This window comes from Danio rerio, chromosome 3 (assembly GCF_049306965.1).
Source record: "Danio rerio strain Tuebingen ecotype United States chromosome 3, GRCz12tu, whole genome shotgun sequence".
Lineage (NCBI taxonomy): Eukaryota > Metazoa > Chordata > Actinopteri > Cypriniformes > Danionidae > Danio > Danio rerio.
The window spans coordinates 54,329,178-54,345,241 of NC_133178.1; the positions used below are offsets into that span (position 1 = coordinate 54,329,178).

General features: G+C 33.9%; 1 protein-coding gene across 7 annotated transcripts in view; it reads left to right on the forward strand.

Annotated features, from left to right (window-relative positions):
- The window catches only part of baiap2a (BAR/IMD domain containing adaptor protein 2a), a 220,629-nt gene that overhangs the window by 133,879 nt on the left and 70,686 nt on the right, over positions 1 to 16,064 (forward strand). For all 7 annotated transcript variants that reach the window (XR_012400583.1, XR_012400584.1, NM_001040245.2 and 4 more), the window contains 1 exon segment: positions 839 to 910. Coding sequence is in view for 5 of the 7 variants with exons in the window: in NM_001040245.2 (NP_001035335.2) it covers positions 839 to 910 (72 nt within the window). In the remaining 2 variants the exon portion in view is untranslated.

Genomic DNA, 16,064 nt, shown 5'->3' on the forward strand with positions numbered 1-16,064 from the left:
TACCTTTGTGATCTGCTGACTTTTTCTAATCCTACTTGCTGTCTTTGTTCTGCATTTTTACTTTGTTTTTACATTTTTACTTTTTTTTCTTATTGTGCTCCGAAGTTATGGAATGCATGCATACACAAAATTGTCAGGAATGCTGTTTAAGAAGCTTCTTAAGACACATCTTTTTAGCAAAGCATTTGATTTGGGATCTTCACTGTCACTTTTATGCAATTTGTAAGATTTTAGTTATTTATTGTGCTTTATTGTTATTGTGGTTTGATTTCTGGCTTCTTACTGGGATTTTATTTTATTCAATTTAATTTAATTTGTTTGTATTTGTATAGTGCTTTTACAATATAAATAGTGTTAAAGCTTCTTAAGTTCTAGTAAAGTCCAGATTTCAGAGTTGAAGAAATTTTATGCAAGTCATTCTCTGCAGTTTTAATTTGTTATTGTGTATCTTGTAGCACTTTGAGTTTAAGAAAAGTGCATCATAAATAAAATGTATTGTTATTACATTTAACACTAAACTAAGAGCATAACCGATACTTAAGGTTATCATTGCCATTGATTTTATGTTGTGTATCCAGCCACAGCATTAAAAATAAATAAACAAAAACTAAAAAAAAAAAAAACTGCTGACAATACAGAAATAAAAAAACAAGAAAACATATTTTATTGTGTGCTGCAGTGTCATGTCTAGTTAGGACAAGGTTATACTAAAGCTGTCAGTACCTTGCCATGTTGTCCAGTATATTATTTTGTTCAAATCTGTGTTCTCTGGTTATTAAAAAGACTTTTTAAAAATTTTTTATAACGTTGTGCATTTGTTTTGTTTGCTTGCTTGCAGTTGAAATGTTTCCACAATGAGCTGCTGTCGGAGCTGGAGAAGAAGGTGGATTTGGACGCAAGATACTTGACTGTGAGTCTATAGCAAATCCCACTCCTTATAACACAACAGACTGACAAAACAAACTAACATTTGCTCTACTTTAGTAATGCACATTCATCTATTATACACAAGCACACATTCTGAAATCCATTAAGACCCATCACAATTGGATGAAGAAAAGCACTTAACATGTTTGTTTGCTTTTTTTTTTCTTATGTTTCACTCGAAAATGCTTTATGGGGTATATTATGGAAGTAACATGGTCTGTGAGTGCTGTTTACTGTCAGTTAATGTTAAAATTATTCAACAGCAGCCCAGTTAAATGCATGTATATCCAGTTACATATCCAATGCAAAGGGTTGTGAACTGATCTATGTTTGCATAACTTCACTGGATTATATTTTTTTACACGTTTTGATACACGTAGTTTTGATAAGATTATTATTTTTTTTTTCAGTAAGTTTGAAATAAGTTGTTTATATATTGTACTCGCCAACATACTCAGAAAAAAGGCATTAAATACAAAAAGGTACTTGTTGGTAACTTATTTATTCCAAAATTGTACACCGTTACACTTTTAAAATCCATATTAGTGGTTAAAGGTATTATGCAAGGTTATTATTAAAATTAGATGTTTTTATATGAATAAAATATAAATAATGTAATTAATTCCTGGGATGAAATCTGTTTTTTCAAAGTAATCCTTCAAAAATCATTATAATATGATTATTCGAAAGATCCACTCTTCACTGACAAAGGTCCAGAATTTTTCCTATTCATAAGTTAATTTGTCCTGACTGCTATGTAATCATAAATTGTGAAAATAACCCATTAAAACTTAAGACCATTAAGACTTTAAGACCAAGCCGAATCCTCTGTTGGTCGTGGCTCCAGCTAATCAGTTTTGGGCAATGCAAACAATTATTTTTTATCATCCAGCTAACAAGAAAACACACAATCTGACGTAAGAGAAGTCATCTTTCACTATTGACCTACTGTATTGTTTTTAAATAGAGAAAAAGTTTTACAAGTAACTTTAATTCTAAATCTTAACCCTTATTCTTAAATTTAAAAAAAAAAAGACCAATAAAAAGGTGTGAAGCACCAAAACTGGCTTGTTTAAAAGTTAATTTAAATACTAATTTGGTTAATGTTGTTAAATATATTCAAATGCAGTTTTTTTTAAAAAGGAAAATCCTGACACATTATTATTATTATTATTATTATTATTGTTGTTGTTGTTGTTGTTGTTGTTTTAAGGTTTCTATTATTCAAATAAATTCTGACTGAGGAATTTATGCTGGTCAATTTGTTATTTGCCTAATAAATAGCATTAGGCTACAGATTTTATTTTAAAACTTTAACAGATTTTTTTTCTTGATATTGTAATATTTGTATTTAATTTTTTTCTTTTTTTTTCATATTTCTTTGAAAAAAAGACCACCCGACAAGAAAATACAGCTAAAAAAATAATGCTTAAATATCACTAAAATTCAGCATTTAAATATCATAATTAAATAGAAAATAAGGCAAAAACTTTCTACTTTGATTAAAAAAATAACCACTCCTTTCAGCAGGCTAGCTATGGGGCTGTCCAATATGATGCTCAGAAAATATTGCCATTCATTTATTTATTTATTCATTCATTTATTGACATCACATATTATAAGACAGATAATAAAAAAGAAAACTGCCACTTTACATCAATTTGAAGTGTATTTGCTCAGGAAAATATATATATATATTTTTTTTTTCTTAAATACAAATAAATAAATAATTTAGAATCCTACTGATGCCAAACTTATGAACGGTCACAGTAATAGGGTTATTTAGCTTATTTTGAGTCAAATTTTGTCACGTCTTGGCAGTCTGATGAAATATTAAGCCAAGAGTATTTACAAAATTGGATGACTTTGCTGCCACTGCTTTGGATATATACTAAACATTTAGGCAAATGTGTTGGGTAATTTGCAAACAGTTTACATTTATGCATTTGGCAGATTATTTTATTCATGCAACTTATAAACATACAGCCTTGTCATTGCAAGGGGCGAAATACAAAAATGAAACCTGCAACCTCAAACGAGTTTTTGTAATTTACACACAAAGTAGAGCTATGGAAAAAATTAAGAAAGCACTTGAAAATTCCCTGTTTTTTTCTGGATTCATGATATGTAGTTTGAGAAAAACATTTTTTTTTTTTTTTTTTGTAAATTATTAATGGTATTTCTTACTATTTTAAAATTGAAGTTTGTGTTTTAAGCAGTTTTGCAAAAAATAAAGAATGCCATGTTTCAGACATGATTATATACTTTTTTAGACAATGCAATACCAATGTTTTGATCAGAAGAGTTAAGAAAATAACATCTGGAAAAATAACGTTTAATTTTCTGGAAAGAAAATGATCTGAATAATTTTATTTTATTTATTTATTTATTTTTTTTTTTTTTGAGGAAATGTCATCAGACCTTTATGGAAAAAAATACACTTTAAAGTCCCCGTAAAGTGCTTTGAAATGCCCATTTATATTCAGTGTTTGACAATTACAACTGAAATATGAATACCGGTATCGAGTAGCTCGTCCTATTTATAAAAAAAAAAAAAAAGAAAAAAAAACAATACCGTTTTTTTTTTAATCACAGCTCTGCATTAACTGAAAAGCAAAAGAAAAGAATTATACAGGGGTGGGACAAGTCAGATACTAGCATTTGAGTGGTCAAAATATTTGATGAAAGCTGAAATATTTTCAGTTTCAAAAACAAATAAATTGTTGATTCATTTTGCTGGAAATTACACACTACAAGTGTTTAAACGGAAGCTGCTTATATGTCCTAAATGTGAAATGTGAATTATAATAAACACTCTAAACTCAACAGTCAATAAAATGAGTGTAGGTAACTCAAAGTTTACAAAATTTAAATTCTACTCCTTTGAAAAAGGTTTCGAAGGTAATGAGTTAATTAAATACCTCATTACTTCAACTTAAATGGAGTAAGTTCACTGTACTCGTATTAGTTTTATTATTATTTTTTTATTTACTCCAATTGTTTGCAACAGTCGGATTTCTTAAATGGTTTTAATGTGCCTTTTCTTATTGAGTTTTACAGTACTCAGTTGGTTTGAGTTTTCTTTATTTATTGGGTTTTACTTTGGTCAAATTGCTTTGTTTACTCAAAAGGATTGTTAACAGTATTCTTTAGGATTAGTTTTTGAACTTAAATGGCTTCAGTTACAATAACTTTTTGGGCTTTACAGTGTAGATAGCTTTACGACTAAGGCCCAATCCCAAGTTTACCTTTTAACCCTTCTACTTAACTATACCCCTCAGTCACGTTTGTGTCCCAATTCTCTGTTGCTTGAGAGCTTAGGGGTAAGGCGAAGGGCCATATAGCCCTTGAAATGAGATTTCTTAGGACCACACTAAAAAGAGGTATGGAAAATTTCCATGAAAAGGAACAGGGCTGCAAAAGTGAGACCCACAAAAATAAAACTTCATCAATAGGGATTTTTATTACAAACAAGCATATGATTTTTCATTTCATAATGTTAATGTGTTATGGTCATGATTTTCAAAAGTTTGTTTGGAAAAAAATGGCTAACAATTTTGATAATGATTGTCCCTTAAAATAAGGGCTGCAAAATATTGCACTATTATACTTAGATTTGAAATTCTGATAACCTTACGTGATAAATTGACAAAATAGGCCAGTCTAGATTTCAGTCAAGTTTAGTGGCAGTGAAAAAGCTTTTTTACAGCACATTTGGTATAATATTGATTCCTTGTGGTTACCTCCATTAATATATGAGCACTGTGTGAATATGGAGCAGTTTTACATGATATCAGATTTAACAGTGATGCCTGAGGAAACCCAGAGGCTTGTGCACTTTCGAGCTGAAGACAAATAATGTTTGTCCAAATTATACGGCTGCACAACACTGGAAATAGTCTAATATTGTGATATTTTGTTATTCTGTGATATGAATACAATTTTAACAGATGACTTGATTTTTTTTGTTTCTGTTATTAAATTAATACAGTTAGATTGAATGGAATGATTCTGTTGGGGAGTGCACCTGCATACAATCTAGTAAACAATCTAAGCTAAGATAAATGTAATAATGAAAAAGAAACAATTTAAATAAACATTTTTTTTTGTTTGTTTGTTTGTTTTCAGAGTATAATTTTATTCAGGCACAGTAACTGACTAATAATGTTATGTGAGGGACGGTGGAGTGGGGATCCATGTGCAGGTTTTATTAGGAAATAGTGAGACAGGCAATGGTCAGCCAGGAGCAATCAGGTACATACAGGTAAGGCAAACAGAGTAGTCGGGTCGCAGGCAAAGAGATCGGTGCAGACGGCAACTACGTAAACAACAAAACAAAGCAGAGGTCAAGCACGGCTTGACAAGACGAGGAAAACATGTCGTAATTCTTACTAAAACAGATAAACAAAACTCAGCCCTGTGGTCCGTTCTTCGTACATCACTCGCAAATAAGCCATAAGCCTCAAAATATTTTAGTCCATTAAATTGCTTATACTTCGATGGATACACTTGGATCACATTGCGATATCGATGATGAAATTACATACAATAAAAAACAACATGAGATGCACCACAATGCCTTTTTGTTGACATTAGTAAAGAGCAGTGCACTGCATATTTTTTTGAATGTTACTAGGCAACGGTTGTATCAATGGTCTTGTTGCTGAAACGCATGATATCAAAAAGACATGGGGCTCTATTTTGACAGTCCATGCACAAAACGGAAAGCGCAGGTCACAAACGCATTCACAGTGTGTCATAATCTATATTTTCTAATATAAGGACGGGAAAATCCGCTTTGCACCATGTCGCATGGTCTAAAAGGGTTGAGTTTATTTTCCTAATGAGTTATAGGTGTGTTTTGAGTAAACTTTTTTTGTGTGTTTTAATAAACCAATCAGAGTCTCATCTCCCATTCCCTTTAAGAGCCTTGTGTTGCGCCATAAGCGCATTTGCTATTTACATGACGTAAAGTAAGTTCACTTTCGCTTTTGCTCTCGTGGATAGGGAAAACTTTACGCACAGACATCAATTAGCCTATAAATAATTAATTTTGTTTAAGCGCAAAGATTTGTTTCAAAACTATTTCTAAATTCTAAATATGTCTAAAACCTGACAGGTGGATAAATCTAAGCTTGTTTTTAATAAAACAAATATTAATATGGATATAATAAATAATACTGCTAATAATAATAACATTTTACAAAAGCAAATTGAATGAACTGAAAAAGCCTCCCGAGATGAAGGATTCAAGGCAGTGGTTTTTAAATTCATGTAGGCTCGAAAGTAATATGTTTTGTAATATTTAAATTCTTTTAAATTCTTATTATTTAAATTCTTAAATTTTTATCCTATATATATATATATATACTTATTATATCCTATACATATCCTTAATATTTTAATTATTTTTCATATGTAAAGATATTTGCGTATTGCTCTACATCTTGTGTGTATTGAGCAGCGTGTAAGCCAGGCGCACTCTGCGCCGCACTTTAGACTGGGTTTGTTCTGGTCTAAAGAAAAGACCATTAAAGTTCCTCAAAATAGCAACATGCCAGCAATGTGCCAAAACACGCATCCTATGGGCGCAGATATTAGCGCAAATGCATTTGCTATTTAAAGAGCGTGGGGCTACACCTCAAAACGACTCTTGCGGCAAGCTGAAACTAGCAAACAAGTATTGCACCACGCCCTGCGCCACATTGCGCCGGGTGTTTGATAGGGCCCATAATTTTTAGCTTATTCATATGGAAATAGCATCAATTCTCACACAATGCATTGCATTAAAGCTGAGCGTTTTTATATGCTCGCAACATTCATTTTTGATGACATAATGACATGGCGTCTGTAATAATTTCTCAACGGAATATTACCCTACCCCTTCACAGTCTGTTTTAAAGGCCAAGCGGATAAAATAGAATTGTGATTGGGCTTAACACACTGACAACTAAAAAAAACAACAACTTTATTTTGATTTCAAGGAGCATGCAACGTTTTACTCAAGCCCATACCTAATGAATCTAGAAAAGCAAGAGAAACTAGGAATTTTTTAATTTTTTTTTTTTATTTCAACCTATAGCTGTACACCCCAAGCTTCTTACTACATAAGGTTTAGCATGTTAATCCAAGCTTTTCCTATATTTGCATCTTTAGACATTGCATTTATATTCCTGTAGTGTCACGTTGTTTTCCCCATCATCCACTATTTTTTTTACCAAACGACAAAAGTACACAGTTTCCTGCAGATTAAAGTATGTTTGTAGCGGAGCTGCAAGAGATATCTTTAGCCTGTGAGTGGGCTGTGTGGAGCTTCATTGGGGGGGTTTGGGAGACTGGGTTTAGGCGTCGCTTGTCATCACATTGTATTCAGATAAAATTAAAGCCTTGCTGTCTTGCCTTATTCAGCGGCCTGTGGTCGTTCCCCTTGGAAACAAACACTTTTTTTTTCTCCTCAGTCCATACATTCTGTGCAAAACATCAAGGATTTGCTGTCAGATGTTTTTTAAGGACTGGAAGGTTGTGATCATATCCATTCTGTGATTCTGCCACTCTAATTTATAGAGATTTCACATGCTCATAGTGGATGATTTAGTGCTAGTGAGGTAGGAAGGCAAAAAAAAGTGTTATAGTTGCCAAATGCATTTTCGTTCTTGTCCACAACAAATAGCTACAGCATGAGAGAGCTATTAGCTGGTAATGTAGATCCAGATGCCTGTTGTGGTAAAATAAATGTTGATATGGGTTTGTATCACCCTGAAGGCATTTTTTTTGTCATAATAATTGCATGGATGTTAGGGATCCCGTTTTTTAAATAGTTACTTTTCAAGTAATTAAGCCAAAATATTGGTGTGAGTCAAAGTATTTTATTAGCTCATTAAACACAAAGCTTCCACAAAGAAAAAAAAAAAAAAAAAAAAAACTGCAGCTTTGAACCTGGACCTACAAACAAGATCAAACATTACAGGCATTTAAAGAGATGTTGAAGAAAAAAAATTATAATTTGCTGTTAATTTACCTTGCCTCAGGTTAGCTAAGATGTAAATTACAGGGTTCCCATGGGTCATGGAATTCCTTAGATATTATAAGGTTTTACATGTAAATGGCCTGTTCAAGACTTTAATAGTCAGAGAAAATATTGCACAGATTTCTCGGAAAGCTCAGGGATTTTTGATGATTTTGCTTGTCACTTTATTTATTTATTTCATTTATCAAAATGTATTTTTTGTGTTTTGTTGTTTTTTTTTTGTATAATGAGTTTTGCTTATTGTTATAGTAAGGCCATTTCAACTGGCAATCAATTGCCATTACCAGGCTATGCCTATTAAAATACTGTCTGTAGCTGTAACCAGTGCCGCCTGTATTTTGCAGGAAAATGTTTGTTGTTTTTTAGTTGCCTAAAATAACAGGTTTTCTGCCAATTTCTGAATTTAAAACCTAAACAACAAAAGAAAAAACTGTGAGAAACAAATAGAAAGTGTTTAGCTCTTTAACATATAAATCCTACTACAAAATATGTAATTTATTTATTGCTAATTTATTTAGCTTTAAATGTTTTATATTGCACAACTCTGGAGGGATTTCGCAACAAAACCTTTGCCTGGTTTTCTATTTGTTTACATCACCTGACAAACATCTTGTCGTCGATCCCAGCTGTAAGAGCAACAAATAATATATTGACTTCTAGTTAATCATTTGGAAAAAAAATGGCAAAAGATTTTTCTGGTGAATCATCAGCTGAACTTTATCCCAATCATCACAAATACTGCAGAAGGACCTATTAGTTTGGGGTTACATTTATTATGGGGCGCGTGAGAGATTTGCAGAGTGGATGGCAACATTACCAGCCTGAAGGTATCAAGACATTTGTGCTGCCCATTACATTACAAACCACAGGAGAGGAAAAATGCTTCAGCAGGATAGTGCTCCATCTCATACTTCAACCTCCACATCAAAGTTCCTGAAGGCAAAGAAGATCAAGGTGCTCCAGGATTGGGCGCCAGCCCAGTCACCAGAGATGAACACTATTGAGCATGTCTGGGGTCAGATGGAGAAGGTGGCATTGAAGATGAATACAAACAACCCCGATAAACTCTGGGAGTCCTGCAAGAAAATTTTTATGCGATTCCAGATGGCTTCAATATTAAGTAATTTGAGTCAATGCAGAGATGTATAGATGCAGTCTGTCCTAGCTCATGGGAGTCATATGCAATATTAATTATCTTGCATCTGCACCATGACTATATTCTATACTGTACATTGTTTCTGTTAAAGCAAAGTCAGACCTTACTGTCCTAATTATATAATTAAAAATCAAGGCATCATGATGTTTTGTTTTGGTAAAATAAGCATAACCTAGAGGCCTTTGCCTTTCATATAAGCCACTACTGATACCAATTGATCAGCTAGAAGTCAAGTTGTTATTTGTTGTTCCTAAAACTTGGATAGGCAGCTAAACTTTTGGCTGGTAGTGTATACAGGTTTGTCATGTAAATTCAGCTTTTTAGACTGTGAAAGTCAGAAAAAATCTGGGAGTTTGACATGTGGCTTAAAGTGGGAACCCTGAAATTAAGTGTCTGTTGTTGTTCAGTTGAGAAAAAAAGAAACAAAAATATATTTTAGCTGAAACAGTTTTTATTTTTTTATTTTTTTAATTATTATTATTTTTTATATATGAAATGTGATTAAGTGGTGACACACCTTTATTGAGGAAAAAAAAAATAGAAATAATACTGGACATACTAAATTAATACTTGTCAATTTCTGTGACTTTCTTCTGACAATACATTGAGTTTTTGTGAAGAAAAATTGCCAGTCTGTTATTTACAAAATGAAAGCCTTTTATCTTCAACTTTAACAATGGGTGCTCATTCCATTTTCTGTTTGGTGTGAGTTTATAAAATATTCAATCATATAAAAAGTATTCTAAATTTAAATTTTCTACATATATTCTAACTGGTCACACTTTAAGGTTTTATTAGTTAATATATTTACTCACATGAACTAATTGTGAACATTTAGTTAACTCATGCAGCATGAGTTAACATGAACTAATGTTGAGCAACTGTAATTTCATAGACTTAAACTTTAACTAACATGAACAAATACTGTAAATGTCATGTTCATTGTGGGTTCATGTTAGTAAACACATTACTTAACATCAACAAATACAAGCTTATTGTAAAGTGTTACTTTCTTACATACAAAAAAAAATTGCATTTCTGACAAGATCATTATAAAATAAATATTAAAAATATTAATCATCATGATTTACTAAAATTAGTTGACTTGTAAGATAAAAGTGGTTTAATTCATTATATCATTGTTATAATTAAGCATCACAGCATACATGTTTTATTACACATTGTTGTAAAAAAAAAATAAATGAGATGAAAAGAGAAGAGAGAACCCAGTCCAGGAGACTCGAAACAAGCAGAATTCCTTTATTGAGACGTGTTGGTTAATCTGCAGTCATACAGCGTCTTTAAAATGTCCAATGTGTCTGCAAGAGCCTACTAGAGGTCCGCAGTCTGCAAGTTCTTTCACAAGTCTGACTTAGTCTGAAATAAGACAAAGATTTCATGGCTATATTGTGTTCTTAGGAGGAGGGGATTTGGCTAAACAAAGCATGCAAATTAAGCGTTGTGGTCGGCAGGGTAAACTGCTCTTTCAGGCATTGATCTCATCATGTTCTGGAGACAGAAACCGCCTGACCATTTGATCGAAAAGAGAAAACAATAGACACCCCATGCTGTGAAACTGACAATTTGCATTACTTTGGCTTAGCCTGTAATCAGAAAGACAAAGGTTATATGACCCTCCTAGCTGGCATGTCAATGAAATAATATAATTAAAAACCAGAGAATATAACTTTTTAGTTATACGTAGATTATTGTTAATTTGAAATTAGATGATATAAATTTATATTTCCACAGTTCCCCCTTTGAGAGTTATTTAAAAACTCTCACAAAAAAAATATAAATTTGTAAGCCTTCCTAAAACCATTCAATGGCTTCTGTTTGATAACAGAAGCCCCATCTTCTAGTCATGTAACTTGAAAAATTACAGGCACATTTAAACTTATTCTGTGTCATTTCAATATCTACGTAGATGTAAGTGTAGATTTCAAAACTGTTCACACGTTTATGACAATCAGTTGTAATGTCACAAATCCTACATGATGACACAAAAAATCATGTAGTTAAACTGCAGATCTTCTGAAAGTCCATGGCTTGTGAATAGTGTTCAGTCTTTTGTGAGGTGTGTTTCTTGTGGTTCTCCTCCAGCACAGAGTTGATCTGATGACTTCCTGTCATTCATGGATCTCCGTAGTGATGCTCTGGTTTAGAGTGTTTCTTGAGAAGATGCAGTGTTTGTGTTTACCTGCACACAAGAAAACACGGAAACAGCAGACCAGCAGTATTCATGCATAGACTTGTATGATCATACAGTTCATGTGTCTAGTTATTCAGGTGATCGTATAGTGGTGTTAAGTTGGTGATCGTATAGTGTTGTGTATTTTCTATCTCCTAATCTTAAAGTTATGACACCTATAAAACAGTGAGGTGAGGATGGGGGGAGAAAAACAAAAAAGAAAAGGGAGTCTTCACCACAGGGTGCGGCCCCTGAAGCCTGTTGCTTTCAGTTCTGCCCTGGGCTCCTCACTGGTTTGTGTGTCCTGTTCTGTCCCTGAGTGTGGTGGGCAAACTTTAAAATGTGTGACACAAACTATCATTCAATAAATATCAGTCCTATCAGACATCATAACATTGAATGGGTAGTGATTGGAAAATGTGTTAAACACATTCAAGGCTGTAAGTGGACTTAAGCAGAGTTCCCCAATAAAAAGGAAGAAGTTTCCTTTGTGTCTTTTTACAAAGAGTCTTTCATCTTAATTGTAAATGAACTGGGACATTAAGCACTCACAGCCAAAAATGGTTAGCATCTTTGTGGACAGCTCAATGGATTTAGTGATGAGGGGAGGGGTATGTTGAGGGCATTTAGCAAACTGTTCAGAAGTTGATTTACCCTGTTCATCTCTTTAAAGTTCTTTTTATTCTTTCTACACTCCCTCATCCAATGTCCTTTTTTACCACAGTAATGACAACAGATATTTTTCCTAAGACATTTGTGATTTGATGTCTTTTCAGTGTTGACCTTAGTGGCGGCTGCTTCAAATCTGACTCTGTCTTTGATGTAAGAGTCTCTTTCCCACAAAGCTAAACTGTTAAGATTATTTCTGAGAGTGGTGGAAGACCAGGTGATATTAAGAAATGGCAAAGCTTGTCTGTATTCAGTTGCAAGGCCATCTGACCAGATGCGGACTAGGGGTCCCTTATCATCTAGCACACTGTCCGAATTATCAGCTAATCCACTGTATGTTATGGCGGATTGACAAAATCTCTCAGTGAATTCATTCACAGATTCATCTTTCCTTTGCACACAACAAGTCACTTTTGACCAGTCGATCTTTGGGCCAACAATGTTCTTTAGAGCTTTCAAAACACCCTCTCTCAAATCATCCTTACTGGCATGTTGTAGTTTAGAGGTCACAGTATGCTCAAAACTGTTGAATTCAGATTCAGTGAGAATTTGAGACATTAGCTGGGTGACTTCTGTTAATGACATGTCATAAAGACGCATTTTGCTGATTAGTGCTCTGCTAAACTCTGAAAAATTTGTGCGTGCTGATGGTAAGCTTTGAGATAATCTGTCTATTTCTCTAGGTCCTAGTATTCTGGAAACTGTTTGAATTTGAACAACAGGAGTGTTGTTGTGTGAACTCTCAGTTCTCTTAGATCTTCTGGCACCACAAGCCTCCACTGAACCTTTGAGCAAATCACTAACTGATTGGATGGAAATGTCTTTTTCAGAGACAGTTTGTAAGTCAGGATGTTTGTTATCAGGCTGACTAATCTCCTCAATGTCAGTTTTTGATTTCTTGAGGTTCAGTTGTTTTGTTAATGAGGTTATCTTAGCATGAAGCTCTTGGATCTGTTTTTCAAATTCTGATTTAGCTTGAGCTTGTTGTTTAGCTCGAGATAAATTGAATTCTCTGTAGCAGCAGATGATGCCTTTTACATTGTTTTTGCGAATGCATGCATCAAGCACTTTCTTGCATTCATCTAATGTCCAAACATCATCTGGGTCAATGCTAAATTTCTTTGTCAAATTTAGTCTGACTGACTCTGTAATTGAGTCCATGTGCTGTCGTAGCAGCGATTTGAAATCCTGATCTGACAATAAAGGAGTTTTTAAACTACCTTTTTCAGTTGTAGTGATCAGTCTTGTATTCTGTCTGAACATTTTGTGAGCTTATTATCACAAAGTAAAAATACTAAAACTTTTCAGATGAAAGTGTAGTAATTTCTTCTCTGGCGAAACAGAGGGTAACAATATTAGCACATGTTGCTAAAACTTCCTGCCTGAACAAGAGATAACATAAATTAGCTTGTATAGCTAAACTTAAACTTCTCTGGTTGAACAGAGGGAAAACAAAATAAAAGAAAAGAAAATAGCGCATAAGGCTTAACTTCTCTGAAGAGAGGATAAACTGTTACTTCTCTATTGAAATAGAGGATAACTTTTTGTTAAACAAACCCTGCAGCAGTTTGTTAACTTTTCTCTAATGGAGCAGAGAATAACCATGTGTATAGACTGGTCTGTATGGTTCTTTTGATAGAGTGAAACTCACCAAATCGAGGTTGAGCTGAAAAGATTCAGTCTGGAGTGATCTGATCTTTGTATTCAGGTAGCTTCAATGTTCATCAGGGTTGCAGTCAGCAAATAGTTGAGAATTTGTGACGTCCACTGAGTGACTTCAAATTGCCGTTGAGCTGAAGATTCCGTCTGAAGAAGTTTCCTTGATCTTGAAGGTTCAAGTTGAATTCCAGGTGGATTTCAGTCTTTTGTAGCAAATTGTTGAGAATTTGATGAATTTCAGTCTCTATCCGGGTCTCGGCACCAAGTTGTTGTAAAAAAAAAATAAATGAGATGAAAAGAGAAGAGAGAACCCAGTCCAGGAGACTCGAAACAAGCAGAATTCCTTTATTGAGACGTGTTGGTTAATCTGCAGTCATACAGCGTCTTTAAAATGTCCAATGTGTCTGCAAGAGCCTACTAGAGGTCCGCAGTCTGCAAGTTCTTTCACAAGTCTGACTTAGTCTGAAATAAGACAAAGATTTCATGGCTATATTGTGTTCTTAGGAGGAGGGGATTTGGCTAAACAAAGCATGCAAATTAAGCGTTGTGGTCGGCAGGGTAAACTGCTCTTTCAGGCATTGATCTCATCATGTTCTGGAGACAGAAACCGCCTGTCCATTTGATCGAAAAGAGAAAACAATAGACACCCCATGCTGTGAAACTGACAATTTGCATTACTTTGGCTTAGCCTGTAATCAGAAAGACAAAGGTTATATGACCCTCCTAGCTGGCATGTCAATGAAATAATATAATTAAAAACCAGAGAATATAACTTTTTAGTTATACGTAGATTATTGTTAATTTGAAATTAGATGATATAAATTTATATTTCCACAACATGTAATAAAAATATTACTTGCAGGATGTGCTAGGATATTTTCTAAGGTAATAAGATGCACAATGTAAACACTGATTGCTATGAAAATGAGCACACATGTTTGCATAATAATTAAAAGGATTTATGCAACAACTTTGCAAAAGTACAGATAATTAAATCAGGCTCATTTTTATTTTAATGTAAAAGTGCAACTCAATCTAAAGCAGTATTCAGCACATGTACTGTATGAGTGTGTTCACCCAGATGTATTATCTAAAAACACACATGCATGCATGATGCATTCATTCTAGAGAGAGTGCAAAAAGCCAGCTCAAAAATGAATGAAACAGATCGCTACATCTTTAAACAGGCCTATAAAAATAACTATTCATAATACATGGCACATTAAATTTCATAAAGTTGAGCACTGAGATCAGACAGCAAAAAATAGGGTAGTCTGCTGGCAGTGTGTTCAGAGTCTTCAGCTAAAAAAATAAATAAATAAATAAAAATCATTCAGATACAATAGTGTAAATTAACAAATTACGGTAACACTTTACTATAAGGTTCATTAGTTAATGCAATTACTAACATGAACTAATCATGAACAACACATGTACAGCATTTATTAGTCATAACTGAACATTTACTAATGCATCATTAACATTCAATTCTATGCTTGTTAACATTAGTTATTGCACCATGAGTTAACATGAACTAACAATGAACAACTGTATTTTCATTAACTAACGTTAACTAACATGAACAAATACAGTAGTAGATGTATTGTTTATTGTTTGTTCATGTTAGAAAATGCATTAATTAACATTAACTAATGAACCTTATTGTAAAGCTTGACCTAAATTACAAAAATTTAGGGAAAATTCTAACATTGCGTTATATATATATATCACCGGCTTTTTTAGCTACACCTGTCCAGTCACATGGCAGCCAAGACAATCTGCTGCTGTTCAAATTGAGCATCAGAGTGAGGAAGAAAGGTGGTTTAAGTGACTTGGAATGTGGCATGGTTGTTAGTGCCAGATGGGGTGGTCTGAGGATTTCAGAAACTGCTGATCTGCTGGGATTTTCATGCATAACGAAAAAGAGAAAATATCCAGTGAGCGGCAGTTGTGCGGGCACAAATGCCTTGATGCCAGAGGTCAGAGGAGAATGACCAGACTGGTTCCAGCTGAAAGGCAGTAGTAACAGGCAGATAGAAAGGCAATAATAAAACTTTGAAGCGGATGGGCTATAGCAGCAGAAGACCACAACGGGCCACTTCTGTCAGCTAAGAACAAGAAACTAAGGCTAAAATTCAAACAGGCTCACCAAAATTAGACTATAGAAGATTGGAAAAAAAACGTTGCTTGGTCTGATGAGTCTCTGTGTCTATTGCGACATTCGGATTGTAGGATCAGAATTTGGTGTAAACAACATGAAAGCATGGATCCATCCTGCCTTGTATCAACAGTTTAGGCTGGTGTTGATGGTGTAATGCCGTGGGGATATTTTCTTGGCACACTTTGGGCCCATTAGTACAAATTGAGCATCATGTCAATGCCACAGCCCACCTAAGTATTGCTCTTGACCATGTCTATCCCTTTATGAACACAGT